Source organism: Gallus gallus, chromosome 27, assembly GCF_016699485.2.
Source record: "Gallus gallus isolate bGalGal1 chromosome 27, bGalGal1.mat.broiler.GRCg7b, whole genome shotgun sequence".
NCBI classification, from domain to species: Eukaryota; Metazoa; Chordata; class Aves; order Galliformes; family Phasianidae; genus Gallus; species Gallus gallus.
In genome coordinates, this window is record NC_052558.1 from 3,256,730 (window position 1) to 3,284,244 (window position 27,515).

The 27,515-nt window shown below is 50.5% G+C and overlaps 1 protein-coding gene across 1 annotated transcript; it reads right to left on the reverse strand.

The window, feature by feature from the left end:
• Window positions 1-457: 457 nt before the first annotated feature.
• Window positions 458-26,599, reverse strand: IGF2BP1 (insulin like growth factor 2 mRNA binding protein 1). The gene is made up of 15 exons (NM_205071.2): window positions 26,302-26,599; window positions 25,231-25,291; window positions 7,951-7,999; window positions 7,387-7,438; window positions 7,033-7,096; window positions 6,062-6,343; window positions 5,503-5,637; window positions 5,151-5,273; window positions 4,664-4,799; window positions 4,415-4,537; window positions 4,096-4,212; window positions 3,883-3,957; window positions 3,468-3,599; window positions 3,258-3,371; window positions 458-2,642 (listed from the first exon to the last, which is right to left on the reverse strand). The coding sequence occupies exons 1-15, from the start codon at window positions 26,474-26,476 to the stop codon at window positions 2,550-2,552; spliced, it is 1,731 nt and encodes a 576-aa protein (NP_990402.1). The 5' UTR covers window positions 26,477-26,599; the 3' UTR covers window positions 458-2,549.
• Between the last annotated feature and the right edge of the window lie 916 nt (window positions 26,600-27,515).

The window sequence follows — 27,515 nt, forward strand, 5'->3', positions numbered from 1 at the left end:
TGCATGCGGGAAAAAAAAAAAAAAGAACAAGAAGAAGAAAAAAAAGAGAAATAAAGTCTTTCCAATTGAAAATGGTGGGCTCCGATTTGTCCAAGGTCTCAAAGAGCTGCGACATCCAACAGCTCGTGTGCTGTGCTGGCATTTCTGCCTGGCTTTGGGAAGGCCAACACCATCCGTGTGCTGCCATCTCATCCACTATGTCTGAGATTTCTGTCGTTCTCCATAGAGAGCTCACCATCACACCTGGGTACCCGGGCGCAGCACTCCTGGCTCACAAGAAATGACGAACAACTTAACTTCTCTTTTCATTAAAAAAATAAAATATTCAAGACTATCAGCTTTTATATAAAATACCAGCAAGCCCCCCGCAAAAAAAAAAAAAAAACAAAACAAAACAAGAATTCAATTGCTGAGGTAACGTCATACCTTGAGGTAGCTTTTTTTTTTTTTTCCTTTTCTCTCTTTTTTTTTTCTCTTTTTTGTTTTGTTTTCCTCTCTTGTTGCTCCAACACACGGCTATACCTCACCCCAACTCCTGGCCTCACCCCACTGCTGCTGCTGCTGCAGTGCCCCCAGGGACAGTAACCGCTGCTGCGTCCCCACCTCAGCTCAGTGGGAGCAGTCTGGTCTCCGCTTTAAGAAGAAACAGTACAGAATCAGTGCGAGGTTCACCCCCACCCTCCCTCCTTAGCACCTCCATCGGGACTCACCCCGCTGTCCCCAATGCAATCAGAGCTTTTTGCTTTCTCCTCCTGCTCCCCGGTCTGTGGGACAGCACCAGCGCTGAGCTCCCAATGGGGCCGGCTGTAGGGGCAGCACGGTGCACACACAGCCCCATGGAGACGAGAGCCGGCTCTGCGCGGGGCGGTGGCAGCAGTTACTGTCCCTTCCCAATACTCCCAATATTAAAAACAAACCATTAAAATATATCTAAAATATAAAATCCTCCTAAGAGTGACGGGAATCAGGAACCACCTTACATTCGTTTGACGGGTCTATTTGGTATGGTCGTGTGAGAGGGGCTGTTCTCGCCGCAGAAAGAAGAGGGTGGTGGTGGTGGTGGTGGTGATCTGTGGGCTTTTTGTTGTTGTTTTAAAAAATGAGGAGGAAAAAAAAAAAATCAATCTTTAGACGTGCCAAATTTCAAAGAATATCTTTTTTTTCACCCCCATCTGGAGAGATTTGGGGGAGGGGGGGGTGGGGTACACCACAAACAGCCCCATGAGGGTTAACACCAGCCAGCAGCCCCCAGCTTTGCTAATGAAAATATTCCATTCCCCTGAGTGTTCCCCCCACCCCACCCCCCCCAGAAAAAAAATCACTGTGTGGCTGAGCCCATGGAGATACCAATGGGATTTCAGGGCACAAATCTGTGCTGGGTGGGGAAGTTGAGGCTGAGCCCCGATCCCAGCAAAGCCCCAAATCCCTTTGGCTCTGAACCCCAGATCTGTTTAGCTCCCATTTCCCTCAAGGTGATTACTGAAGGATGGACGTTCATTCATGCTTCCTACCAAGCGGGCTGTGCTTTGTTCCTATGTTTTATTGCTGTTGCTCAGAGGGAGGAGGGGGAAAAAAAAAAAGCAAAGCACCTCCCTTGCCCCTTCCCTTCCCTTCCTAGGTCAGCATCTCTGCAGTTAAAGCTCTGCATCCCATTCTGCCATGAGTTCATAGGCAAAAAAAAACAAAAACACGATGACAAAAAGAGAAAACAAGCCCAAAACTCCCCCCAAAAAACAACTCCCTTCAAGTAAACTACCATAACATAAAGAAACATTCAACCAAATGAAAAACTAAAAAGTTGTCCTGGAAAAGAGAGGTCCTGCGTTGGTTCCTAAGGCTTCAGAAGGCACTGCACTGCACACACAGCACAGGGGAGAGGAAAGCTCTCCTTCTGCCCACCCCTGGGTGCTGCTGACATGGAGGGCTGCAGAGCTCCCAGGGGATCCAAATCCATTTGCAACTATGGGGTTTTCCTCCCCCCCCTCCCTTCAGTCCCTCACAATGGATCTCGTTACCAGTGGGGGGGGGTTGGTGATGGGATTTCTTAAAAATTAAAAGAAAAAAAAAAGAGGGGAGGGAATTAAGAGGAGAAAAATAAGAAGAAAAAGAATTTAAAGAGAAAAAAATGGATCCCAAAGGTTTAACATCAGCCTGGGGACACCCATCAGCCTGAGGCAGGGAAGGGACTGAGGGAGGGATGGGGAAGAGGAGCTGGGGGGAGCCCTGGGGGAGTCCCAAAGGCCCTGAGATGAGGGCAGGCAGTGCCTGCAGGGGCTGCGTGCAGTGCCTGGTGTTGGGCTCCATCCCCCAGCCCTGCAGCACCTCCCACTTCAGTTCAGTACAGTGTCAGCACATGGAGCTAAAAATGGGTCAGATGGTGCGGTCTGGTTCTTAGCCCCATCCCTCTTGCCTTGAAAGCCAATCAAACTGCCTTTTAGTGTCGACCAGTTAATGAAAACAATTGCATCTGTCTATGGTAACTGATTCCCAGCCACTCTTAAGCCTGGCATTGGCTTGTTCCACTTTTCACATTGGTGTCAGTGCTGCTCTCATTTCCTCCTCGCTTGCAGCTGGCCGCTCTGTCCCTTCTGGTGCTGCTGCTTCACCTGGGCCAGGATGTCCCGGATTTTGCGCTGTGCCATCTGCAGATGAAAGGAGCCAAAGGGAAATGCAGGGAAATGGCACTGAGTGCCCTGAGAAACGTGGCTGAATGGGAAACCATTGGTCAACCAGGGCACCGTTGGGCTCCTTGGCCAGCAGGGCACACTGCTGGCTCGTGGTCACCCTGTTGGACCACCACGTCCTTCTTATCAGAGCTCCTTTCCAGCAGCTCAGCCCCCATCCTGTACTGATGCTGCAGTTATTCCTCCCCGAGCACAGACCCTGCACATGCCCTCATTAAATCTCATCACATTCCTCTCTGCCCAACTCTCAGCCTGCCAAGGTCTCACTGAACAGCACTGCAGCCTTCCGTGAGCATCAGCCACTCCTCCCACCTTTACACCATCAGCACACTTGCTGAGGGTGCTCTCTATCCCCTCCTCCGGGTCACTGATGAAGATGTTGGATATGTGTACATGTACCCCTCACCCCAGCTCTCCCTCCTGCCCCCACCACTCCACATCAGCACACAAAGAGGACAGCAAACAGCAGCAACCAAGTGCATAAAACACTTCCCCATAGGAGGAAGCAGCACCAAACACAACCCCTTATGAGCCATCAGAGATTCCACCAGCACCAAGCTGCCGGGACCATACCTGGCTGGCATAGAAGTGCCCGATGATCTTCACAATGACCTGCTCATTCTCATCAGGGGTCTGATCCCGTGGAACCACCACCTCTGCAGCCGTCAGGTTCTGCAGCTCATTGACCTGTGGGGAAGGGACAGAGACCAACATCACCGCACAGCGTGGGAGAGACCCCCATCCCAAATGCTCCCACCTCCTTCCAAACGTGGCTTCGCTTACGGTTTTGCCCCCTTTGCCGATCACCCTCCCTGCAGCCGAGGCGGGGACACGGATGTGCGTCTCCAGCTTCACTTCTTCCTTGGGCCCAAAGAAGTTCTCCTCCTTCAGCTTCCCATAAATCCTGCCTTGTGCCTGCAGAGGGGGAGGAGCAGCATCAGACGCTGCTCAAAATGCTCTGTCCCCACATATCTCCATCCTGGGGACAACAGACTCCCTCCCCAAATCCCAGCTCCTCAGAGCTTTAAGCCATCTCAGCCCCAGGAGGGCTGGTGCTGAGTTAAGACAGGTCTCAGTGTAACACTGGGGAGGGCTGACTGTGCTGCTCCTCCCTACCCTGCTCTGGAGGGAAGGGGATGGTGGAGGGGGCAATGGGTGACCCTGACACCCCACAGTGATGGCAAGAAAGTGGGGGGACCTTGAACTGAGCTTCTGGAGGGCCCGTAATGACCACCATGCGCACTTTGGAGTCCGGCGTCTCCGGGGGTGCAATCTGGAAGGGGGGAGAGAAACTGTTACTGCAGCACCCAGATACATCGCCCAGGTTTTTAGGGTGATTTCAGCAGCAGAAAGGCACCCAGCTCAGCAAGAGGTGCCGGCAGGACACTGCTCCTTAACGGGGTGACGCTACCTTAATAGAGGCACTTGCGAACCGGGAGAGCTGCTTGATGTGCTGGCCCTTCTTGCCAATGATGGCACCAACCGCTTGGGCAGGGATGAAGACGTGTACGGTCTCCTGCTCCGGAGGCTGTGGGCACAGAACCACTCTGCTAAGAGCTCACCGTGAGGATCCATGCCCCAAATCCCCCCCCGGCAGTGTCACCCATACCATAGGTGCTGGCCAAGCACTCCCTCAGCTGCATTTGCAACAGGTGAAGAGCACAGATCCTGCACACACATGGATGCGACCATGCTGAAAGCACCACAAGGATCCTCAGCTGTGCACCTACCATGAAGGAGCTGTACGGAGCAGCCCCGGAGACGCTGCTGGGAGGAGGAGGTACTGCATTGGAGGAGGCAGGGAAGAGGCCCACAGCAGCCAGGTTGAGGCCAGGGATGAGATGAGATTGCAGCTGAGGGGGAGAGGAGAGAAACGCTCATTGCTTGTACCAGGGCATCCTCTCAGAGCACACTGGAGGGGAGGTAGGGCAGGAACCCTGCCTGGCAGAGCTGCCGTCCCGAAGCTGAGCCGCACTCACGCTCATGGCTGCAACATCGTTCTCATAGGCTTCTCTCACTTTCTTCATGATCTCCTGCTCTGCTTTGCAGCAGTTCTCGATAGAGCCCTTCACTGTGATCGTTCTTTCGGGGTTGTACAGGGTCAGGTCCTGCAAGCTGATGGGAAGCCAGAGTTACACCAGTGGTGGCCAGAGCAGGGAGCAGCGTCGTGGTTTGTTGCCCACGTTTGTGCTGCCTTCCCCAAAAACATGCTTAAACAAAAGAACCCCAGTTGTGCCTGCTATAAAAATCAGCACTGCAGCACAGCTCCAAAGGGAAGAGGAGGGGAATTCAGGACACATAACACACAGGTATATCAAGACAGCCTTGGGGATCAAAGCACTCATGCCATAGGCTGGCTTCCCAGCTGGTTGACAGGAGACTGCTCATATGTGCCTCTCCACCTCCATCCGCCCCAGGTTGGGAAAGATCTGCCCTGCTTTTCCCAAAGACAGCAAGGAGCCTTACGATGAGATGGTGATTTTTGTCTCAGTATCCTGCTCCACTTTCTTCAAGTTCCGCCCTTCTTTGCCAATCAGGCGCCCCACAAAGTTGTTATGGGCCAAGATTTTCAGAGGCACTTCATCAGCTCTTGAGAGAGGAACAGGAAAACAACAGAATTAAAGGTTACAGCAGCCAGAAGAGGGATTGGGTGCAGAGTGACAGGGGAACACCATGTCCCCTTGCTCAGAGTCCCTCACTTCTCCCAAAGCAAGGCTCCCACATGCAAACTGGAGCTCTGAGTGCTGGGATGGTAACAGCCCAGCAAGGGGCTGTGGATACAACCTGCATGCACAGAAGGGTAGGGGGGAAACCTTACGTCTTCGTGTCCTTTGCCTCCTTCTGCATGATCTCCAAGATCATTTTGCAGGCAGCAGAGCAGCCCTCGGGGGTGGAGTGGATGCTGATAGCTTTTTCTGCAGCTCCTGCATTCTCCTTACGGTGCACATCAATCCTGCAAGCACAGCATTGATGCCAGAGTGGGCACAGGGCAGAGGCTCTGCAGCTTCACAGCATGTGCTGGCTGCTGCCCAGAGCTGGAGTGCAAGCTTAGGTGTACACAGAAAAGGAAAGAGCAGTTAATTCTGGGCTCAGCATTACACATGGACACTGTAGCTAGAAGCTCCATTCACAGAAATCCAAATGAGACATCAGAATCTATTTATTTTAAACAACACGAGTGATCACATAGTGGAATAGGTCAGTTGCTGGCAGCTGGGATGCAGTGCTCATCACTTTGCATCTTAGATAAAGCCCTCCTTGGGAGCAAAGAGCAAAAATTCGTGGGACAAAAACCAAACCCAGCCTCATAAATCACTGCAGACCACTCCACTAATTAGAAGCAACGTGGGGGGAAGGGTGGGGGAGAATAGACTCACTTGGACTGTGTCTGCTTGGTAATGTTCCTGATGGTGGCCCCTTCCTTGCCAATGATGGCACCCACATACTGCGTGGGCACCAGCAGACGGAGTGGGATGTCCACGGGCTGCTGCTTGACTGGAGCCCCTGCAGTGACAGGGGAGCCCTGCCGGGGGGCACCTCGGGCCCCAAAGCCACCCCGCCGCCCATTCTCTGGGCCCTGCACGGACTGCTCATCAGGGATGTAGGAGACTTTCAGCACGTGGTTCTCCAGCTGGTGCCCGTTTAACTTCATGATGGCTCTGGAGCAAGCAGAGAAAGGGTTGGGGTGAGGGGATTCCTACCCTCATACTCCCAAATGGAAGGCAGTGTATCAGCACCAGCCCATCCAAAATGGGACAAATCCACCCAAAATGTGTCAAGTCTTGGCATAACACCCATTGAGAAAGCACTGGGAATGGGGCACAGAGACAAATGATGCCATGGGGACCTGGCAGGACTTCCCATTCGGTCCAGATGGTGCAAAGTGCTTTAAGGGGGATGTCCGAGCACCCAGCCCCGGGGAGGGGATGGGAGCAATGGCTGCCAACAGGGAATGATCCCCAGCTCTCCTCTGCCTTGCAATATAGTGGTATTTCAGCTTCTGGTTGGGAATTGGCTGCAAGAGCTGAAAGCTGTCGATAGATGGGGCTGGCAGCAAGAGAAAAGCAACAGCTCCGGCCACAGCTCTGGAGTAACTGCACAAAAAAAAGCCTAACTTGGATGTCCTCTAAAGGGCCCCACTCTCTACCCCAGCCCCACTCTCTACCCCAACATGAAGGTGAACAAAAAGCAATAAGGGCAGAAAGAAGGATATTTCTCAAAGATCTGCAGCCCCAAGTTGATGAATGCTGAGGCAGCCTGACTCCCAGCAATGGAAATCCCATTTTCTGTCCCCAGGGAAGGGGCAGTGTGCCATGGGTGGTCCATGGGGTGGCTGTGGGGCACTTACTGCCTGGTCTGCTCCCGGTTTGTGTAAGTGACATTAACCACAGCGGTCTCACTGTCTGTGTTCACTGCAATAAAAGAGGCAGAAATTAGAGCCAGCGTGAGCAGCCTGGGCCATCATGCATGATCTCTGGCCATTGGACAGCACCTATGTCTGTACAGCCCATCCTGCTTTATCACAGGGATGTCCTTGTTTTGGTCAAGCAACAAGAGGACCCACTGACTGGACTCGGATATCTTTAGCCATGGATACCTCTGACAAAGAACAACAACGTGTCTGTCCTTTCCCTCCTCCAGCCCCAAATAGCTAGGGAAGAAAATATTTCAACAGCAAGTTGGCTCCTTCTTTCAGTCTTACCTTGCTCACAGTTTTCTACAGTGCCATATTGTGCTAGCAAGCCATCCAGAACCTGGGAAACAGAGAAAAAGCCCATTATACCATGAGAATCAGGACAGACCCAGGAAATACAGGCAATCAATAAAGGCAGCTTTCTGGTCATTACGATTTCACAAGCAATTAGATGAGCAAAGCTGCTGTGTGCCCCAGGATGTTGGGTCAATGGGCCCCAGAGCTGGAGCTGGGAGAAGCAAGAAAAGGGAGAAGTCCCAACAGCTGAAAGGAAGGACCCATGTTGTTCCTACAATGGATAAATCATATCATGCTATTATTAATGGGGATTTTGTTGGTGGATCTTGCATTGCTTCTACCAGCTCAATTGAATCCTGCATAGAAGAGGAGCAACTGCATGGATGCAATGGTACAGCACCATTAGACCCAGTTAAAAAACAAAGAAAAAAGATGAACCAACTGTAATCCCAAGTGCAGGAACCCAAAGGGCAGTCAGTCCTTAAGTGTGCCCCACACTTCTCAGTGTAAGTCCTTGTGTCCCAGGCTCATGCCCTGCCCCCTCAACCCCCTTACCTCCCATCGCAGCTGGGGTGGGATATTTCGGATTTGGATTTTCCGGCTCCTGAAAGAAATGAAAAGTGATGAAAAGCCAGATTTGGTGTCAGCAACACATCCATCTCACTCTGAACCGCTCCTCATTGATGTACCTAATCAAGCTTTACATTCCCACATGCTCCCAGGGCTTCTGATGGCTCTCTGTTAATTACACCCTGCTAGGCTCTGCATTTATACTGCAAGCTTCACTGTGAGCAAGATGTCCAAATCCACCAACCTTCCTGCACGGGCACAGCTACAAATGCTGAGTTCTGCCAGATTGATTACAAGGATTAGAAAGCAAAAAGAAAGGAGCCATGCAGTCATTTAACCTGAAAGCAAATCTGGAGCATGAAAGGGAGACCATGTGGATGCCCATGGCACCTGGAAACTTGGCTCCAGCATCCCACTTGGTCTCTGGTCACTTCTCCACTCACATTTTTGGCTTTTTCAAACCTAATTTTTCCTAAAATAGAATTCTGGGGGGAATTTTTTTGATGCCAAATTGACCCAGGAGGTGCTGCCATGGATTGCTGTGAGTCCATGGGGCAGCTCCAGAATCCACACACAGCCACACCGCTGCCACCCAAGAGCCCCCACCAACACAGAAAGCTGAGAAATGATTTTTTTTCCTCGCTGTTGTGGTGTTTCCACCACACGATGCTGCCATCTCCTGCAGTGTCAGCACCCCAAGTGCTGTGTACAAGCAAAGGGATGAGGAGCACGCCCAGCTGAGCCTCACATCCCAGCTCATCACACCCAGCAAAGCACTCACCCTGCAGCAAAAGCACCCATGGGTGCCAGGGTCACCCTTGGAGGATGCAGCTTTGTGTAGGCAAACGCAGCAGCACAGTTCCCTTTGGTTAAACCTCTGCCCTCCAGCTAATGTCACTACAAAACACCCTCCGTGATCGCTGCCCCTAATTTGAGCCCTCTAAATCTCAGCATCAGATTTAAGGCCCAACCTGAAATGAGCATCTAAGCACAGTGGGAGATAGTGCCTGCCTGCAAGCTCACCAAATACGGAACTTCAAGATCCCTAAAGGAAAGGGAGATGGAATGCTATGACCATCACATGCAGCTCAGCTCTGGTGGCACTTTTTGGGAGAACACCTCTGGATCTGCACTCATTGTGGGCCTGGGTTTCAAATCCAAAATATTTGTGAATGTTTGAAATAATAATTTTAAAAAAAAAGAGAGAAGATGAAATTTTAGATTTTTATCCTTTCCAGAAGGTTCGGCTCATTGGTCAATGAGAAAAAACCAGTCAGAAGCAATCAGTGTTGCCCAGATGTGGAGGTAAAGGGGCTGAGGAGGAATCCTTATCCCATCGGGTTCTGCCTGGAGAGCATCCCCTGACCTGGGCAGCAGATTCAAACACACACATAGCAAAATGCCTGGAAGGCCTGAGCTGGTCAGCAGGTTTCCAACAGAACCAGAAGTGATGTTTCCCAAAGTCGCTCAGGTTCAGACTGGAGGGATGGAATGGCCATAAAGGGTTGGGGTTGCTCTGCCACGGGAAAGACAAGAGGATGCAAAAAAAAAGATTTTTGGCATTCCCATCAGCTCAGCCATTGGGAAGTCTCCAAAGCACCCAATTTTGCTGCTGCTACGGAGACCAACTGGGTGGATGGGGAAAAAGCCCTGAACCCTTAAAACTGCATCACATCAGGAGGGATGAAGGGAGAAAGGGGGGGAGGGGAGCATGCTATGAAACTAGATCCCTTGTTTACATGCTAATCCACATCCCAAAATGAATGGGAGAGAGAGATTAAGAAATTCAGAATGCAAAGAATGCCACAGTCCAGGGAGGGTCACAAGGATCCGAACTGATGGAGGAAACCACGTCTCCAACCACCCACCCCTGCCCCAGAAACTTCTCCAGATAGCTCCAAGCATCCGCACAGGCAGAGCATGTGTTCTTCACATACGTGACCAGAATGAAATGCACCACGGAGAGAAAAGAGCCATTTATGTCCCCGCACCGTCATTCTGCTGGTGGCATCTCATTTTCTCCCCCTAAAAAAAGAAAAAGAAAAAGCCCCTCCAAGGAGCCAGCACCCTGAGCACTCACTGCCCATCTCCATCAGTGCCCATCCTGCAGAAGGGCTGCATGCCACGGGGCAGCACCCTATGGGGCAGCATCCTAACTGGGAGCAGCATCACTCAGCCCTGAGGTCCGGCTCAGCTCCCTGCAGTGCATGGAAATCTCCCTCCCGTCGCACAGCCCCTGCTCAGCTTTGGCTCCTTCGGAGCCCTGTGGTTAGAATTACAGAGGAAGTCATGAATAAATAAACCCATCTATTTGCTTTGCTTGTAAGCAGGTCCGACTGGATTTAAACCCTTGTCATGAAGTGCCGCTCTTTGGAGCAGCCCAGTTCTGCTGCCTCCGACCTCTGCTCCACGCAAGGCTATACTCCAAATAAATAACTCTGCTCGTCACTGATTCCTGGCTTTTTAAATCACCATGTGCCAGAGCTGCAGCTCCTCTCATCACTCCGCAAACTCAGCACACGACCTCAGCTGTGAGCTGGGAGTGAATGGATGGGAGTCTGCACACAGGGGAGGAAGGGAGGAGCAGACGAAATGGTTGTGAGCAGAGAACTGCAGGTCCCAGGAATGCATCCCAGTGTCACCTCCCTCCTGCCTCGTGCCAACACTGCTCTGTGCCCACGGGATGTTAGCAGCCAACTGTGGCAGTCCTACAGTGCTCACAGACCTGCAGAGCTGCCCAGCAGCCCCATGCAGACATCCCAGCTCTTCTGAGAAGCTGACACCTTGGAAATCAGGAACTGAGCAGCTTGATGCTCTCAGCAAACCCTCCCCAGCTCTGGATTAGGCATGCTGGAAAGATAAACACTCAAACCAATGCAAAGGGATGGAGCAAAGTGCTACAGAGCAACCTGGAGTGTCTGGGGATGGAGGAGGTAGCCTCATCTATCCAGTGCCAATCCAACGGAGGTTTCTTGCCCTCTCCTCCTGTGCCCATCAGTGCAGCATGGGGCAGAGCACATGGCTCACGAGAAAAGCATACCAGGAACACCCTCTTTTCCAGAACCCACAAACCAAAGCAAAGCTGCTTTTTTGAAGAACCAGCTCTGTTCATTGACAAAATGCCCTCTGCTGCTCCCCAACAGCCCTGAACCCAAGGGGAGATCGCTCTCATTCTATCCCAGTGCACCCAAAGCCCTCCCAGCATCACTGTCGGTGCCACAGCAGCAGCCTCACGCTCAGAGCTGCCCATCCCACTGGGCACACAGTGCTGCGTGTCACACAGACAGGCAGAACCCTCGGTGACAATCCCAAATTAGATCTGGCTTTGTTTGTTTGTTTTCAATTTCTAAATCTCACTGGGAAATACCCCGACAATAGATTCAGCTGTCGGGATCTCCTTTCACATCGAGGAGGGTGGCCAGAGCCCTTCATTAAGGACCTGCTGGCACTTCCCCCAGGACTGGCACAGCAGCAATGACAGGGACCCAAGCAGGGGGCACTGACCTGTTCCAAGCCGGGCTGGAAGCCAGCAGGAGGATGGGGCCGGCTGCCACAAGCTATGGCAGAGCACCACCAGGGTAGCCTCTTCTTGCTCAAAGTTTCTCTTCCCTTTTGCAAAAGCCTCAAGTGATGCTTTCAAGGTGATGCTCTAAAAGGCAGAGTTGCTCCTTGCTGCGTTGCCAGGGGAAAAGCTGGGTGCTCTGAGAGGAGCATCATCACGCCTATGGCAGAGCAGCAGCAGCTGGCATAAAAGTCATGTGTGTCCCTATCCCACCTCACCCTACAGATGTGCTTCCTTCCAGAAAGTGCTTGGAGGTGGCACCCCACCAGCACAGCACTGAGCACACAGTCATGCTGCTCTTCATAGAGTCATAGAATGGCTTGGGATGGAGGGGACCCTAAAGATCACAGATTGATTTGAGTTGGAAGGGACCACTGACCCAGATTTTATCCAGACAATCTGATTTCTCTTTAGTCCCAAAGCACATGGCCTGTTTAGTGAATTCCTGCTGGAGAAACCTCCAGCCCCAAGTACCACGAGCAGCCATAGCCCGCCCTGTGTCACAGCATCAGCAATGGTGGGTCAAGCTGCACAGATGCACCAGAGCTGCACAAATACAACACAAGGCTTCTGCAGGATGCTCCCTTACATCCAATTCCTCCCAGATCTTTCTCCACTCCCTACCACAGATTCCTCAAAGCAAAGGTGATTGAGAGCCCCATGAGCACTCCCAGTAAAGCACAGCCAGGCACCAACCATAGCCCTCTCCTCCCAAAACCATTTCTGGAGCAACAAGAGAACAGCTAAAGCTGGAGAGACACTGGGAGACCCACTAGAACTGAACAACATTCACAATGAATATTCCATCAAATGCAAATGTTATGCAAATCTAGGGGCTGAAAAAAGCAGCGCATCCCTGATTCAATTAACAGCATTTCATTTATCTAGTTAAGCTTTGATTCAGGAAAGCACTTAATCCTGTGCTTAATGTGTTGTTGGTAGTGGTTCTTAATGTTTTAAACACTTCTAAATAGGAAAATGTGGTTGCTAAGACACAAACATTGCTGGGGGACTTGGAGAAAAGTTGCAGCTGAAATCACGAGTTTTTTCCCTTATAAATTGATATACTTTCTATTTGTCCACATCTCTGGGAGGTGGGAATATCATCCCTGTACTCACTTTATTGACAGTGAGATAAGAGCACGGAGAGGGAAGCACCTGCTCCCCATCACACCTCTGAGCACAGCCCAGCACCAGCAGGGCTGTCCAGGAGGGATCTGCCCCAGGCTTCAGCCACTTTGCCTTTGATTTCCACCATCCCTTCCAAGCTGACATGGCTCTCAGCTTCCCCACATTAAACTCACTGACACATAAGGCCAAAAAAAAAGCCAAACCCAACAACAAAACCACATCCCAAATTCACCAGGTGATGCTCAAGCAAGCCCAGAGTTACTGCTTTCATGGAAGCAGCATCACTATGGTTTGAGATACACTGACCCAGAGGCAGAGATATTGGAACTTTTTTCTGAATGCAATCCCCTGCTCCTCCCAAAGGTGCTGCAGGGTCAGGTTTGATTTCTGTAGCCTTTGTGGTTTGGTAGAAAAAAGCCTCAATGTGGGCATGAGGAGGAACCACAGGAAAATCTTCTCCTAAGCTTGTACTGAAAGCAGAGCTCTGAGATTTGAAGCCATCACATAACAGCACTGCAGGTACCCTGTGCAAAACCAGGGTGCTTTTAGACCTCAATTTAATGCATTTGGAGCAGCAAACCAACTTACTGCAATATCCTCCACTGTGATACACGTGGCTCTTATCACACCCCTCATTCTAGAACCATCTTGTGTTCTTTCAAGCTCATCCCCTGCAGATTTGATCCAGAAATGATCCAAAAGGCCCCTCTTGAGATCGCCCCCTTAGGAAGTTAACAAAGACACTCAGCTTCTTGTAGCTGGAGAAGGACAGAAGTAAACCAGCCCTGGGATTTTGGAGGAATGCATCCTCCCTGCAACAGCCTCACACGGTCCCACTCACCCTGGCTGGCAGTTATCTCTGGCAAGCATGCACAGCATGATTAATCCTTCCCATCAATCATCCCAGCAACGAGAATCTGATCTTGGACTAATAAATCTGTCTAATTGGTCTCTCCCCATTAGCTCTTTTTTGGAATCACACTTAATGACTGATGAGATTTTTCGCGGAGATGCCAAGAATGAGAAGTTGTCCATGAACACCCCTTGAAAGGCCTGGAGAACTCGTTTTTGAAAGAAGTGCTACAGCTCAGGCACAGAGGGAAGGAGTGGTCGATGCCCAAAGGGAAGGACTGGTCAATGCCCAGAGCTGTAAGAAATGCTGTCCCATATTCCCTCTTTTATGAACCTGCTGTGCTGCCTCATTCCATTCCCCCACTGACCCCAGGTAGATGGAGCTGGCATGGAGCTCACGTCAACCCAGCTGAATGCCAACATCTCACACCTCAGAAGAGGCAAGAAATCTCAAAGAAGCCTCACAAAACCTTCAACAAGCCCAGAGGAAGCCCAATGATCCCCCAGACCTCTGCTGTTAGTCCTTGCCAAATCAATACATCAAGTATCTGCAGGCAGGACAAGTTGAACAGTAAGTAATAGAGAGGAAAGACGGATAGGTTTTATACAATGCATCCATTATCTTTCCATTCTAATTTGCTGGCAGGTTGCCATTTATTGAAAGACACTTTCTGATGCTCAGGGCACGTCCCAAAGCCAAGCCCAATCACACTTGGTGGGATCCCACAACCCAGCTCCAAACCTGACTGGGATGCACCACTTCCTTCCTGGTAAAACTCCAACCACAGCAGCTCACACTTACTCCTACCAAGGTCCCAGTGACACAAATTAAGAGACTTCCAACCCTTAAGAAGATCTAAAGCTGCAGATCTTAAATTGACCTTCATCCAATCTGACCCTTGAGCTGGTGCTGGCCGCAGTCAAGCATGGGCTTGACAACAAATGTGGGAACATACAAAATGCTTCGAGGCAGTTTTCCTGCAGATATTGCACATAGAGAGTGGAAAAGAAGAACGATGACTTGTCTCTTACTTCATCTTTCATTGGCATATCTCAAAGCACGTCTGAAACCATTATCCTGGAGAGCAGCACAACATCACCACCCCTAAAGCAGTGGGGCGAGGGAACATGCAGCAGCATCTGCTCGTCCTCAAAGCCAGCACTTCCAACTCCACTGCGTTTTGGTTTGTGGCCTTTTAGTTGCTTTTTGACTTATTGTGACCACGTGCAGAGCACTGCCCTTCACCCACCACGACTGATTTCGAGCAGAAAAGATCCTAAAGGTGCATTCATGGATTCTCTCCCAACCACACACACCTCCAGGAACCACCAGCACAATAGATGCCAGCCCGCCAGGTTTCCTGCTGTCTTCCCTCAAGCCCAACAATGCATTAAATAAAAGCTCAGATGGCGTAAAACCCACAGCACGGTCATCCCAACCCCCGTCCCTTTGTCACCACCCCCTTTAGGATGTTGGAGCCGATCTTCCAGCTGGTGGCACCCACTTCTCTTTGCCACCAGAGGGCACTTCTGCCCTCTTCCAGTTCCCAGAACGCCTTTCTAACTGGTTCCCAGTGGCTGCGATGGTGCTGTGGGACTGGGGCTGCTTCTAAGCGAGTTCAGGCACTGCAAAGCAGCTGACATCAGTGGGGACCCCAAAGCCCATCAACACATGCTCTGTGATGGGTCTTAAGCCACTTCAATTTGTTAATACTTAAGCATCTTTACCAGGTGATTGACAGGTGTCACTATATCTCACATAGCTCAGAGAAGTTTGAGCAGGGGAGATGGGAAGGGTTCTGCTAAAGCTTAGGGGAGCTGCAGAGATTCAGGTCCCCACCAACTTCAGGTGTGTCAGCAACCCTCATCCCTGGTGGGTACAGATCTGTCAGATAGAACTGGGTCCAAAGGCAATCAGTTTTCAATCCAAATCAGGTTAAAACAGCACAAACACTGCACGCAGACAAGCCTTCAATAACCCAAGTGGACTCATCGTAGGAATCTAGACATGGCATCTCCCATTACATCCCTCATCACATCCAGCATGGCATCACACATTGTATTGCCCACCACCCATGGCATCTCCCATTGCATTGCCCACCATCCATGCCATTGCCTATTGCATCCCTCATCACATCCCTCATTTCATCTCCCATGGCATCACCTATCACATTGCTTATCATATCCCACATGGCATCACCCACTGCACTGCCTGTCCCCAAAGCATCCCTCACTGCATCCCCCCATGGCATCACCTACCACACTTCTCATCATACCCCACAGGGTGGGTTTGGTGTCACAACCAAGCCGGTGGTTGAGCCCAAACTGGGTTAAAAGCGCTACACTTTTCCCCACTTGATAAATGACATCAAAATGCTTCTGTGCTTCTTCCTAAGGGAAGGTAAGGAGAACCAAAAAATGAGATTAAAAAGTATAAGTGGGGCTTTTTTTTTTTTCCCCTCCATTTCCAGCACAAATTCCTTCGGTCCCCAATGTTTGGTACAAGGCAACACAAGGGGTCCTCAGACCTCCCTGGTCACCTTCTCACACCAAAGCTGGACGAGCAGGTGAAGAGATGTACATTTTCCAGACGAGGAAATCTATCTTACACTTGTCCATTCCGTTCTGTTTTTTTGTTTTACATGTATTTCTAACAAGAGGGTTGGGATTGAGAGGAGAAAAGGCTGAAGCCTGGGTAAGAAAGAGCAGCTGGGAAACTGCAAGGATGGGGCTCTTCTACTTCACTGCTGCCCATCTCATTACAGAGGCATCTCAGCAAAGCCATTCAAAGCCCACCAGGACTTTGGCACAGGCAACATGAAAAGCCAAACCGACCCCCCCTTAATAAAGTCAATGTACCATTAGGGAAATCCTGCACAAAGCTCCCGGAATATCTGATCTGGATATTTTCCTAAGTGAATTCCCCACAGACACGTTCATGCCCTCTCTCCCGTCTGCCTTCCATAAACATTCACATGGCCAAGTTTTACTGGCACAAACAGGAGCAGAAAGCGGCTCTCAAAGCCGCACGAACAACTTTTGGGGAAGCTTAACATAAAATTTACACCGTGCAAATAGGCAGGGCAGGCAGGCAGGCAGCAGGGCAGGATGGGTGAGGACCCACCAATGCAAACTTCTCATTCAAGCCACAGTTTTAAAGAAGCTACAGCAGCTCGCACTCCACAAAAGGCATCAGATAGAAAAGGCACAGCTGATGGCACCTTTGCCACAGGCAAGGGGCTGCAGATGTTGGGGAAATTGGGAGGTTATTGGTTCTGCTGTAACCAAACGCTTCTCAATGACTGCACGACATCCATCTAATGCTAGATGCTTGGGCTCAACTTCAGCACGTGTCTCGTTATAGCACTGAAACAGAAGCATCAACTTTGAAAGGGCAACTTCCCTGCTTAGAAGTGCATCCTTTGGAGACGTGTGAAGCTGAGTCTAAAAGCACAAAACTCATTTGAGGGCTTCGGCTTCTTCTGGAATTACTGCCCAGCAAGCAGCTCCATAAGAGCACATACAGCAGCCACAGTTGCTTCTTCCCTACAGAGGACATCACACTTTTCTTCTATTCTTTGATCATTTGATCAACTTGTTTGTAAATACTTTTATGCCTGAGGCTTGAACCGTAGACAAGAAAACACACACTCACAAATGTTTATATATGTGTGTATATACACACACTAGTCACTCTGATGCCCAAGTCTGCTTAGACACAACCAGTATTAAACAAGAAATAATCTGGATCGTACTGACAGCCCTGGATATAAGGCAGAACATCAGAGCTCATCCCACCCTGTGAAGTTTCCTGTGAAAGATACATTTCCCAACACCTTACAGGTATTTTGGGGGGTATCTTAATACAGATATCAGTTACTTGCAGGTGATTCTCTGCATACAACCTATCCAGAAGGTCTGATCCCACAGCCCTGAATCACACAAGAGTTAAAGCAAAGGCAGCTGCCTTGCAGGTGACACACACTAGAGAAAACACAGACAGAAGTGGGAACAGAGAGTTCCTGTACCGCTCCATCCCCATCTCTGCACAACTCAGTGCCCATTAGATTGGATTTAATCCCTGAATGCTGATCTCAATGCACACTCACCAGGAGGATCTCTGCTTCCCAAATACCTCATCTGAGAAGACTTACACCCCAAGCACCGTTGCAATGGCTCTCAGCGCAGCTAAAAGCACAAAAGCAGTGGGACAAGGAACTTTTCTGGATCTGACAGCCTGCACACCCATGGCATTCACCCCCCACCTCAGACACCCTAATGCAGCTGCACCCTTTGGAGCACCAGCACCAGAGGGACAGCACTGCATGAGCCTTCTGGCCATCTGGTGGATCCACAGTTCAGTAAGAGAAACCACAACAAGCAGGTTTTTCCAGGAGTGCTCAATGCATCAGGTGCATCACTACTGAAAAAGCAGCTTTTCCTGAGATGCCTAAACAACTTAGAAAAATCTGGCTCTAATTGCAAATACAAATCCAGCCCGAGTGCATTTTTCCCCCCCTTGCCTTTCATTTGGCTCCGGATCTCCATTCCCCTGCCTGTCCTACACTCCAACAAGGAGTCTGCTCCCCGAGGAGCTACACTTCCAACTTATAACAGCAAGCTGCCACACGGGACCTTCACCCGAGTCAAACTTGCTCCTTTTAGTGCAAATCAATTTCACTGTAATCTCCAGTGCTGTTTACACTGCGCAGTGCCATTGGACGGCGCAGGATCTGCTCCGTGCATGGAGCCCTGCCAGCTGCACACGTTCCTGCTGCACGGCTTGCTGCTGCTTTTATTATGGTTGCAGTGCAGCACGGGGAGCTCAACCTGGCGGATCGCTCGTGGAAACTGCAGACCTGATTCTTCCGGGGCTGCTCGTGGATTCAGTTTTGCTCCCTTCGGTTGCTTTCCTCCGCACAGACCGGGCAATTAAGGCAGGCAGAAAAGTGTGAAATTTCAGCTCTGACCATGTCAGAGCTCCCAAGTGTCAGTTACAATAAAATAAATGACCCATTTCCTGATGGATTGCGAGGGCTCCTCCGAGACGAGCGGACGGACAGATTTCTCCGCTTGTTTATTTTCTCTTTTTTTTCTGGCAGAAAGGCTGCGCTCCTCAGCTCTTTGGCATCGAGGGCTGCAGCAGCTTGGGATGCTCTCGCTCCTGTGCCGCTGCCCTGGCAGCGCCCTCCTGGCTGCTGTCCCCAGCAACACCCCTCCCCTCAAGCCCTGCCAACTCCTGGCACATCTCCTTCAGCAAGAAGCTCCAGAAAACCCCCTCTGCTCTTCTTGCAGCTCCTGAGAGGCAGCACCCACCTGCAGAGCCCACAAAACCTCCTCTCTGCGTGCCAGCACCAAACCCGACCCTCTCCAAACGAAGCCAAATCGCAGGGGATGGGACAGGGTTGGGCACTGTCACCTATGGGGAGGGCTGACAGGAGACAGCACGGAGGCATCGAGCTAAAAGAGGGCTCAGAAGAGAGCTGGTGCCCCTGGGAGACCCTTTCCACATTGCCCCATTTGTTGCTGGCTCTGTCCAGTGGAATAAACTGAGTGGGCTTCAATTAAAGCACGATTTTGCATTTTAATCTTTCTATTTAAAATTGCTAAGATCCCTCCAGCATCTTCAGGAGCATGCTAGGGATGCTGAACACAAACAGATGGCAAAGCAGTTTCCTCTCCCATTCAGTAGGTGATTAAATCAGAAAGACACGCACCCTGGGCTTAAGACCACCAGCTTTAAACAACACCTGACACTTAACTTCCCAACAGAAGAACACCTCGTTTTCCCAGGGGCTGTACCCATGTCTGAGTGGTACAAACCCTCCTGCTTTGCTCTGGAGCATCTCCACCAGTTCCACAGCAGGGCTTGGGGGGCAGGGAACCGGGGGGAGGGACTCAGGGGGTCTCTTTCCTGCACCTATCCCCTGTTGGGGTTTTTTGTTGGTGGGTCTTAAAGCTGTCCAAGCAGAGCAGCTTGCACAGTGGCAGAAAACAAGCAGCAAGGACAGAGTTGCACCCACCTCCAAAGCACTGCTTATAAAAATAAGGAAATGAAGAGACTGCAATCTCAACACAGCAGCCGGGATACAGGGACAGTTTTCAGGTGAAGTCCAGCAAAGGTTTCTGAGCTAAATTCACAACACTGCAAATGCACTGGGAACGCCCAGACGATGCAGGAATGCAGGCAGGATAACACAACACACAGATTACTGGAGCAGACAGGAACACCCCCTGCCCCAGGTTTGGGCTTTTAACTACTTTAAAATAAATTCAATTAAAACAAAATAGAAAGAAGAAAAACTTTCCTGGCGAGCAGACCATCCCACAACTGCTTCTGCAGTGCATCTCAGAGAAGCAAAAAGCAACTCAGAGCAGAGGCAGGATGCTGCAGGACGTTACCCCCAGATCTCCAATGTGTTCTTCTCCTGCCCTCGCTTTTTTTCCTATTTTATTTCTTGTTTTAATTTGCTGGGAAGTGCATTTTTTTAAACCCTGCAGGCACTCAGTGCAGGATCCCTCCAGGTTCTCCAAACACATCAAACTGGGCAGAATAAGGATTTAAAGATACAAAAGGCTCAGCTCCACAGGTCCCGGCAGCGAGGAGGAGGGATGAATCCTGCACAACTGCATTTCTGCTGTTCCCCCCCCTCCCCCACTATCCCTTCTTTCAGCCCAGTCTGTTTGGTGGCTGGGAAACCCTCCCTTCCCCCACAAACTGGAAGATTCATGCAGCTCAGGAGGGTGACTTAGGAGCTCACACCTTCACTTTAAGCTATCGGTGCCTCCAGGTATGCTGAAAATGAGAGTTTTCACCTACAGCATTTGATTATTTTTCTATCTCTGCTGAATCAGAACCCCCAGAAACGCTCTGCAACTCCTCCAAAACGCATTTCCTCAAAAGAAAGCTACAAACTCAGGTCCACAACTCCTTTCTCCTGCTCATCTCTTCCTCACTTTTGGGGGAAGCTCTGGCATTCCCCCCCCAGTGCTTTGCTACACTTCAGGCTCCCATTTCTCCCCATGCCACACAGGTACAGCCCCACTCCCACTAAACTCTAACAAACCAACAGCGTGGTCAGAAAAGGAGGGGAAAAAATCCTTCCTCGCTGCCTTGAAGTAGCAGGCAGACATAGGCAGACATCCCCAACTTGATAAATTCAGCACATTTGGAAACAAGGCACGTGCTGTGGAGGGGAAGGGGCTGCAGGCGGTTCCTCCTGCCCACCCCCACCCCAAACTGCAGAGCCCTGAGCCAACCCCATCCTCCCAAACCCCCCCCTCCCTCCCCAAACCCACTGCTGACTCTGGAAAACGTTAACATTTCTGGGGCTGGGAGAGGAGGGGGGCAGAAATCCTCTCCTTTTTTTTATTTTTAATTCTGAAAGGTCTCAATTTTCAAAGCAAGTACTTTAACCCCACTTCCCTTATCCATATCTCTGAGCTCTGTTTGCTTGTTTTTTAACCTAAAAGGCAAAGATAGAAACACAGGTTAAACTGGAGAGGGGAACTCAGCCCTTGGAATCACCACTGGTGTGGCAGCTCTGTTTTACTGCCACCAAATGTATTCTTTTCTTCTGAATTCCAAAGAACTCAAACACTTAAAGGGCACCTAGGCAGGACAAACTCCATCTTCAGCGGGTTCTAAGCTTGAGGCTGCAGAACTTATGGCTAAATTGCAATTCCCTGCCCTTGCTCCTGCATGGAGAGGGGGAAATAAGGAGGATTTCTTTAACTTCAGACTGCAAACTGTTAAATACATTCCTCCTTCCCCAGTATGTTAAAATTGGTTATATTACCCCAGCTCTGAACCTAATTGACGAAACTTGCTGACAAATTATTAATCCCTAATTGAATTACAAATTATTTCTAGTTTTTCTACCTGGAAATCGTTAAAAGGCATTAATTTCCAAGCAATCTCAGCAGTCCAAATTCAGTACTGCGGAGCTCCCGGCTCAAAAAAAGGCACTCAGATTAAATTGAAGAACTCAGTATTACCACCACCACCGTTCTGGGGATATCAAGAGAAATAGGAACAAACTGAACCACATTAAACACCCTTGGGAAGGAGCACTCCTCCTGCCTCGCCATTTCCAAACATTGCTGTGCATAGGGGTGTTCCTAATTATTTTTTAATAAGGCTGTAACTCGTAAAACAGACCTGTTTTAAGGGGAATTATCTTAGGAATGGATTAAGAATATGTTTTGTCTCAGTGTTCCTGAGAACGCCTTTGTTTGCCATGAAGAAGAACTACCAAACTTTTTTATCCCCCCCCCCCCCCCCGCCCCCAACCCATTCAATTTGCACACAATTAAAACAAAACGGGGGGGGGATAACATGATTTCTGATAGCTGTTTACAAAGAGAGCACGCTAGCTGCTATCAAAAGTCTTACGTTTTTCCATCACTATTAATTGCATGATTACACACACAGCGTATCTCCAACGAGCAAACAGATTTCAAGCAAGGACTAAAAGAAAACGCAGCTTTAGGGTTTCTCCATCCAAGTCCGCGCACCTTCATGTCCTTAATACCATTCCATAATTCCCACCTCCACTCAGGAGCTCACTGACCCTTCTGAACATGAGTGCTTCAGGAATGACCTCGACTTCAGAACACCCCGAGTAAAACCCGCCCAGCTTTAAGCCTACTGCCTCTTATCAACCCAACTCCCTCTTCCCCCCAATTACTCGGTTTCATTCTCTCTGGTCGACTCACTTCCACATTCCTCATATTTGGAATGTCTGCTTGATGGATTCACTTTTTTTCCCCCCCTCGCCCCTCCTCCTTCCTTCCTTCATTCATTCTTTCTAATGCTCTCTACTGAGCTCTTTTCAGGTTTGGAGTTCCCACCTCTACCCCCTTCCCGATCTTTTTTAATCTCGACTTGGAAAACCAAACTTTTTTGTCTTAAAAACATGTATTTTTCGTTACTTTTAACCTTTCAAACAATAAATAGCAACCATTTGTCAGATCGTAGAAAACACATTTTTAGCTTTCCCCACGTTTTTCCATCAGCAAAGCTACAGAAAAAAAACTCCAAAACAGCAAGAAATAATGGTTAGGCTTATTTAAACTCAGAGTTTTTAACGAAACAAAACATATTTATCAGCAGTGACCCTTTTTTTTCCCCACGGTGATATTTTAAAGTTTTGCTGTTGTTTTTTTCCAATATAGTTCCCAATGATTACTAAAATAAGTTGCAGCTTTGAGTGTTATTTGAGAAAAAACCACTGTAATTAAACAGCTCTAAATCAGTTTATCCTTCTTGTGAATTTTGGTGCACGCACCAAACACTCTCTCACACCACATTAATAAATCCTCTATTTTTTTTAACCCATTTCTGCCGCAGGATTGAAGGACAAGAGGGGTCTTAATGAAGAAAAGACACCAGCAGAGGAGATTTATTTACAACATGCAATTTCATCGTACACATTTCCCCCCAAAAGCACCCAGCTCAGTTCTGCTGAACTTCAGCGTTTGCAATTTCAGTGAGAAGAAACACAACCATAAAATAAAACTCAGCTTTGTAAGTTATCCGCAAAGCGCATCGTTGACCATCACTTTCTTTCCCACATTTCTACACTTCAAATGAGTACCTCTAAATGCGAGGTTGGGGGGTAGGGGGAGGCGGGTTGTTTTAGATCACACAAAAACCCATCTGATTTTGTCCTCTCTGCTCACACTTAATTAACCATATCCTGCTCTATGTGCCTTTAAACTGGAAAATCCAGTCTTAAAAACAAGCAGTAAGGAGGAAAAAAAAAAAGCAACAACTTCAAAACAGGGACGGTGCCATCACTGCAGCCTTTATCCAGAGAGAGGGGAGGAAAGCAAAACAGGCAGAAAAGTCCACCAACAACACGCAGAGTTTGCAGCTGTGCCACAGTTGCCTTTGCTGACCCAGAAACACAAACTCGCATCCCAAAACTGAGGCAAAGAAACTGTAGCAACTGCTCCACCAAGCATCCAGCCACCACATCTGGGCTGATGAAGCGATTCCCAGCAAAGCACATGAAGAAAGTCAACAGCAAAAATGGCTCCTGCAGCTTTAAAGGCAGCGGATGGGGCTGTGGGGCTCCAACCAAAGCCCCCTCTCGCCCCCAGCCCAGGATTTAGCAACCAAATGTAATGAATTGCAACTTCTCCTGGTTCTCATTAAACCACACTAACGAACCTTCCCTTTGCTTCCACCCATTGTAAAGTTTCACCCAGCATTTCTTTGAATTACAGACGCCAAAGAAATATTTACATTTCCATTGAATTTCTCCCGGAGTGCTCTTAGCAAAAGTCAGAGGGGGGAAAGAGGGGAGCAGGGAAATACTCGGAGATCTTCTCCACTCCCCCACCCCATTGATCACCAGAAGCATTACAAATAATTAAGGAAATCGTGATGCTCCCCCCTCCCCCTTTATTTTTCCTGATTTATTTTTGAGCGTTATTGCGTTACTCTTCACGGGGTAATTGCCTTTCCAATAACACGCTTAGATTCATTGATACTGGAGCCACAGGGAGACTCCGAGCGTTGTAACGACTGATATCGATCCCCCTTCCACGAGGAGGGTCTGGAAAACCCTACAGGGGACGTTATTAAATGGAGTTCTGCCTTTAGGGTCGGCCCCACCGCGGGGCACGGACCCCTACGAGGAAAGGACCGCTGCCAAACCCCACAGCCTCCCAGTGGGGCCAGGTGGCACACAGGCTCCCCAAAGGGGGGGGTCTCAGCCAGCAGAAAACCCCCAGAGTTTGGGGAGGAAGAGTTTCCTTCTCCACCACATTGAGCTCCGGGGCGGCCGCCCCCATCACGTGGCGGAGCGGCTGCATGGCCCAGCGCGGGCACCAGGCCTTGAGGAGAGCTCACCCAGCTCTAAGGGGGGGGGAGGGTCAGGATCACCCCAAAGACCCCCACACTCAACAGTGAACCCCCCCTGGGCTCAGCAGTTCACTGCCTGCACCCTCAGGGCCCTCTGGGCCCAGCGTCCCGCGCGCCCTCAGCAACAAAGGGCCAAGGAGATGGGGAGGGCCGGGTAGGCCGAGCCGGGCCGCGACGCCTGGAGAGAGCGCAAGGAAATGGGGTTCCAGCCCCAAAAACAACAAGTTGGGGGACAGCCAGGAGCTGAGCCAGCACCCCGCCATGGCTGGGCCGAAGCCCCACACCAACATGCAGCCAGCCCCATTTTTACTTAATTACTGACGTTCGTTTTAAGCCCTCGTCCTCCATCCCAGCGAATTTCACCCGTGTACGAGAAATGAGCAAAGAGCTTTTTTAACAACTTGGCCGTTCTGTCGAAATAACAAAAGGCTTTTGGGCCCTTCTGATGGAGCAACGCTGGGAAATTCTTCCAGTGCCACAAGTTTGCAAATCCCAACCCTAAAACGCCATTCATCACTTGGGCGAATGGGCGGCAAATCGTCGGGACGTGGGGTTGTTTCTTTATGGGGGGGGTTTTTTGGTAACAAACTGACAGAAGAAAAACTTAATCCCAAAGAAAAGTTTCCTTTAAAAATACCCTAAAGATAAGAAAGGGAACACGGATCCTCAGAGCTGCTCCTCACCTCGCTGGGGGCCATACCCAAAGCCAAACCACCACCATATCTCCTTCCACATGCACATATTTGGATATATATTTTTTTTTACCTCCTTCCTCTTACGTTATTATTTCCCCCCCCTCAAAAAAATAAAATAAAATAAATTAAAAGCAATTAAAACACCGTATTACCTTTGCTTTTTAGGCACTGAGTGTTCAATCTCAAGCTGTTTTCCATGCAGCTCCACTTTCCCTAAAAACAAAATGTGGCTGTTTTGTATGATCGGGGCGGAGCGGTCAGAAAGCTTTGGGTAACATTCTATCATGGGAAACTTCCCATTTAATTCCAATCACTACGAACTGCACAAAAAATGCCTTTTTTTTTTTTTTCCCCTGCTCACAAGCGTGTTACATTAAATATAAGGGCTGACTTCTAATGCGGAGCGGTGGGAGGGAGTGGTGAGTTCGCTGTCTGAACAATGTTCCTTAGGAATACTTAATTCTGTCCTTCATTCAGCTCTGCTTCGAGCGAAAGAAAACGAAGAATAATACTTTGAGATCAATTTTTCGTCTTTAACGCCGTGCAGAACTCCTCTGGGCACATCACTCCCCCTCCCCGTTAAAAGGCTCAACATTTTTAACTCCACGCTACGTATGGATTTCTCTTTGAAAATGGGGCGGATTTCTACACCGCCGGTTTATTTATTAATTGGGGGGAGGGAAGGGAAGAGGGGAGCAGCAATGGGGAGAACGCGGAGGGAGAAGCTTTGGGCGAGGGGGAAAAAATGCCAACATTTTCAAGAATTCTCTGCTTCCCGGGGAGTTTCTGTGGGGGTTTTTTTTTCCCCTCTTCCTCCCCCCCCCCCCCCCCCACTCCGTCTTGCGAGCAGCATGGCGACCTTCGCGCTCCTCCGCGCATCACATGCCCCAGGAAACCCAGTTTGAAATCAAAATGGCCAAAGTCCCACCCCACCGTCGCGACGGGACCCCCGCGCCGAACACCGCCTCGACGGGCACCGTGCAGCCCCTCCGAAGCCGTGGGGAACCGTGGGGAGCTGCGGGGCCCCTCTCCTTCTCCCCCCCCACTGCTCGCTCGTAGTTACTGGGGGAGAAGCGGGGTCTGCCCCCGCGCACCGCTCGCTGATGCACACCCCGACGGGGCGTAACGGCCCGAGCCCCCCCGTTCCCCACCCGAACCCGAGCCCCGACGGGGTCCCGCAGCTCTCCGGGCGAAAGGAGAAAGGGCCGGAGGACGCCGCTTACCCGAAAAAGTTTCGATGGCTTTCATGGCCCACTGCTCGTCGGGGCAGTCCACAAAAGCATAGCCGGACTTGACCAGGAACTGCCCGCTGAAGGAGATCTTGTGGTCGTTGAAGACTTTCTCCAAGTCGGCCGGAGTCACGCTCTCGTTTAGGTTCCCGATGTACAGCTTGTTCATGGTGGCTGCCGGCGGGGGGCGGCGGGCGGGCGGGCGGGCGGTGGCGGCGCGCCGGGGCTCAGAGCGCGGCTGCCGGGGGGGCTCCCACCGTACGCCCGCACCGTCGGACAGCGGCCTCCCTCTGCCACCCCACAGCCGGGGCGGGGGCTCGGTGGTCCTTTTCTTTGAACACTCCCTCCCCCCTCCTTTTTTTTTTTTTTTTTTGCTTTTTTTTTGTTTTGGGGTGGGTTGTTTTTTTTTTTTTTTTTTTTTTGGGTCGTTCGGCGGAGTTTTCCTCGCAGAGGGGTGCGGCGGCTGCTGCTGTTGTTGGGGGGGGGGGGGGTCCTAAAGGAGGGGCGGCTGCAGCGGGCGACGGCTGCGAGGAGGGCGGCGGCGGCGCCGGCTGCGGGGCCCCCAAAGCGGCGGAGCGGCACCGGAGTGTCACCGGACGCCTTTCGGCAGCCGGGCACCGCCTCTAAATAAAACCGACCTGGAAAATGAGTGAAAATGTTTGCGGGAGGAAGCCACGTGGTGATGCGGGAGGGCCCGGCCCCCGGGGGGAGGGGCCGGGGGGGGGAGGGGGCAGCCGCCACTTAATTATTTATTTTAATTTAAATACTACGTTATTTACCTCCACACATTCACACACCCGTCTTCGGAGCGGGGAGCGCACCCACTCCGCGTTCCCCTCGCACCCCCCACCTCCCCCCTCGACCCTTCGGGCCCCGCCCGTCCCGTCCCGTCGGAGGCACTTTCCCATCTGTGCAGCCTCCAGCCCCCACCGCGCCCCTCCCCCATCGCTCCCCTCCCCCACCCCCTTCCCCCGGTGCCTGAATGGGATTTTTCTGGGTGTAAAAAAAAAAAAAGAAAAAGAAAAAGAAAAGAAAAAAAAAAAAGAGAGAAAAAAAAAAAAAAACTTCGGCATCAAAGGGGCCGGGAGGTCCCCTGGCGCCAGGGGAGCGGGGCTGCAGGGGAACGGCCCGACCCGGCGGGGTGAGCGGAGGAGCCCCCGGGGAGGGCTATTGTCCCCGGTATTGTTTTAAGCCCTTCATGTGCAGCC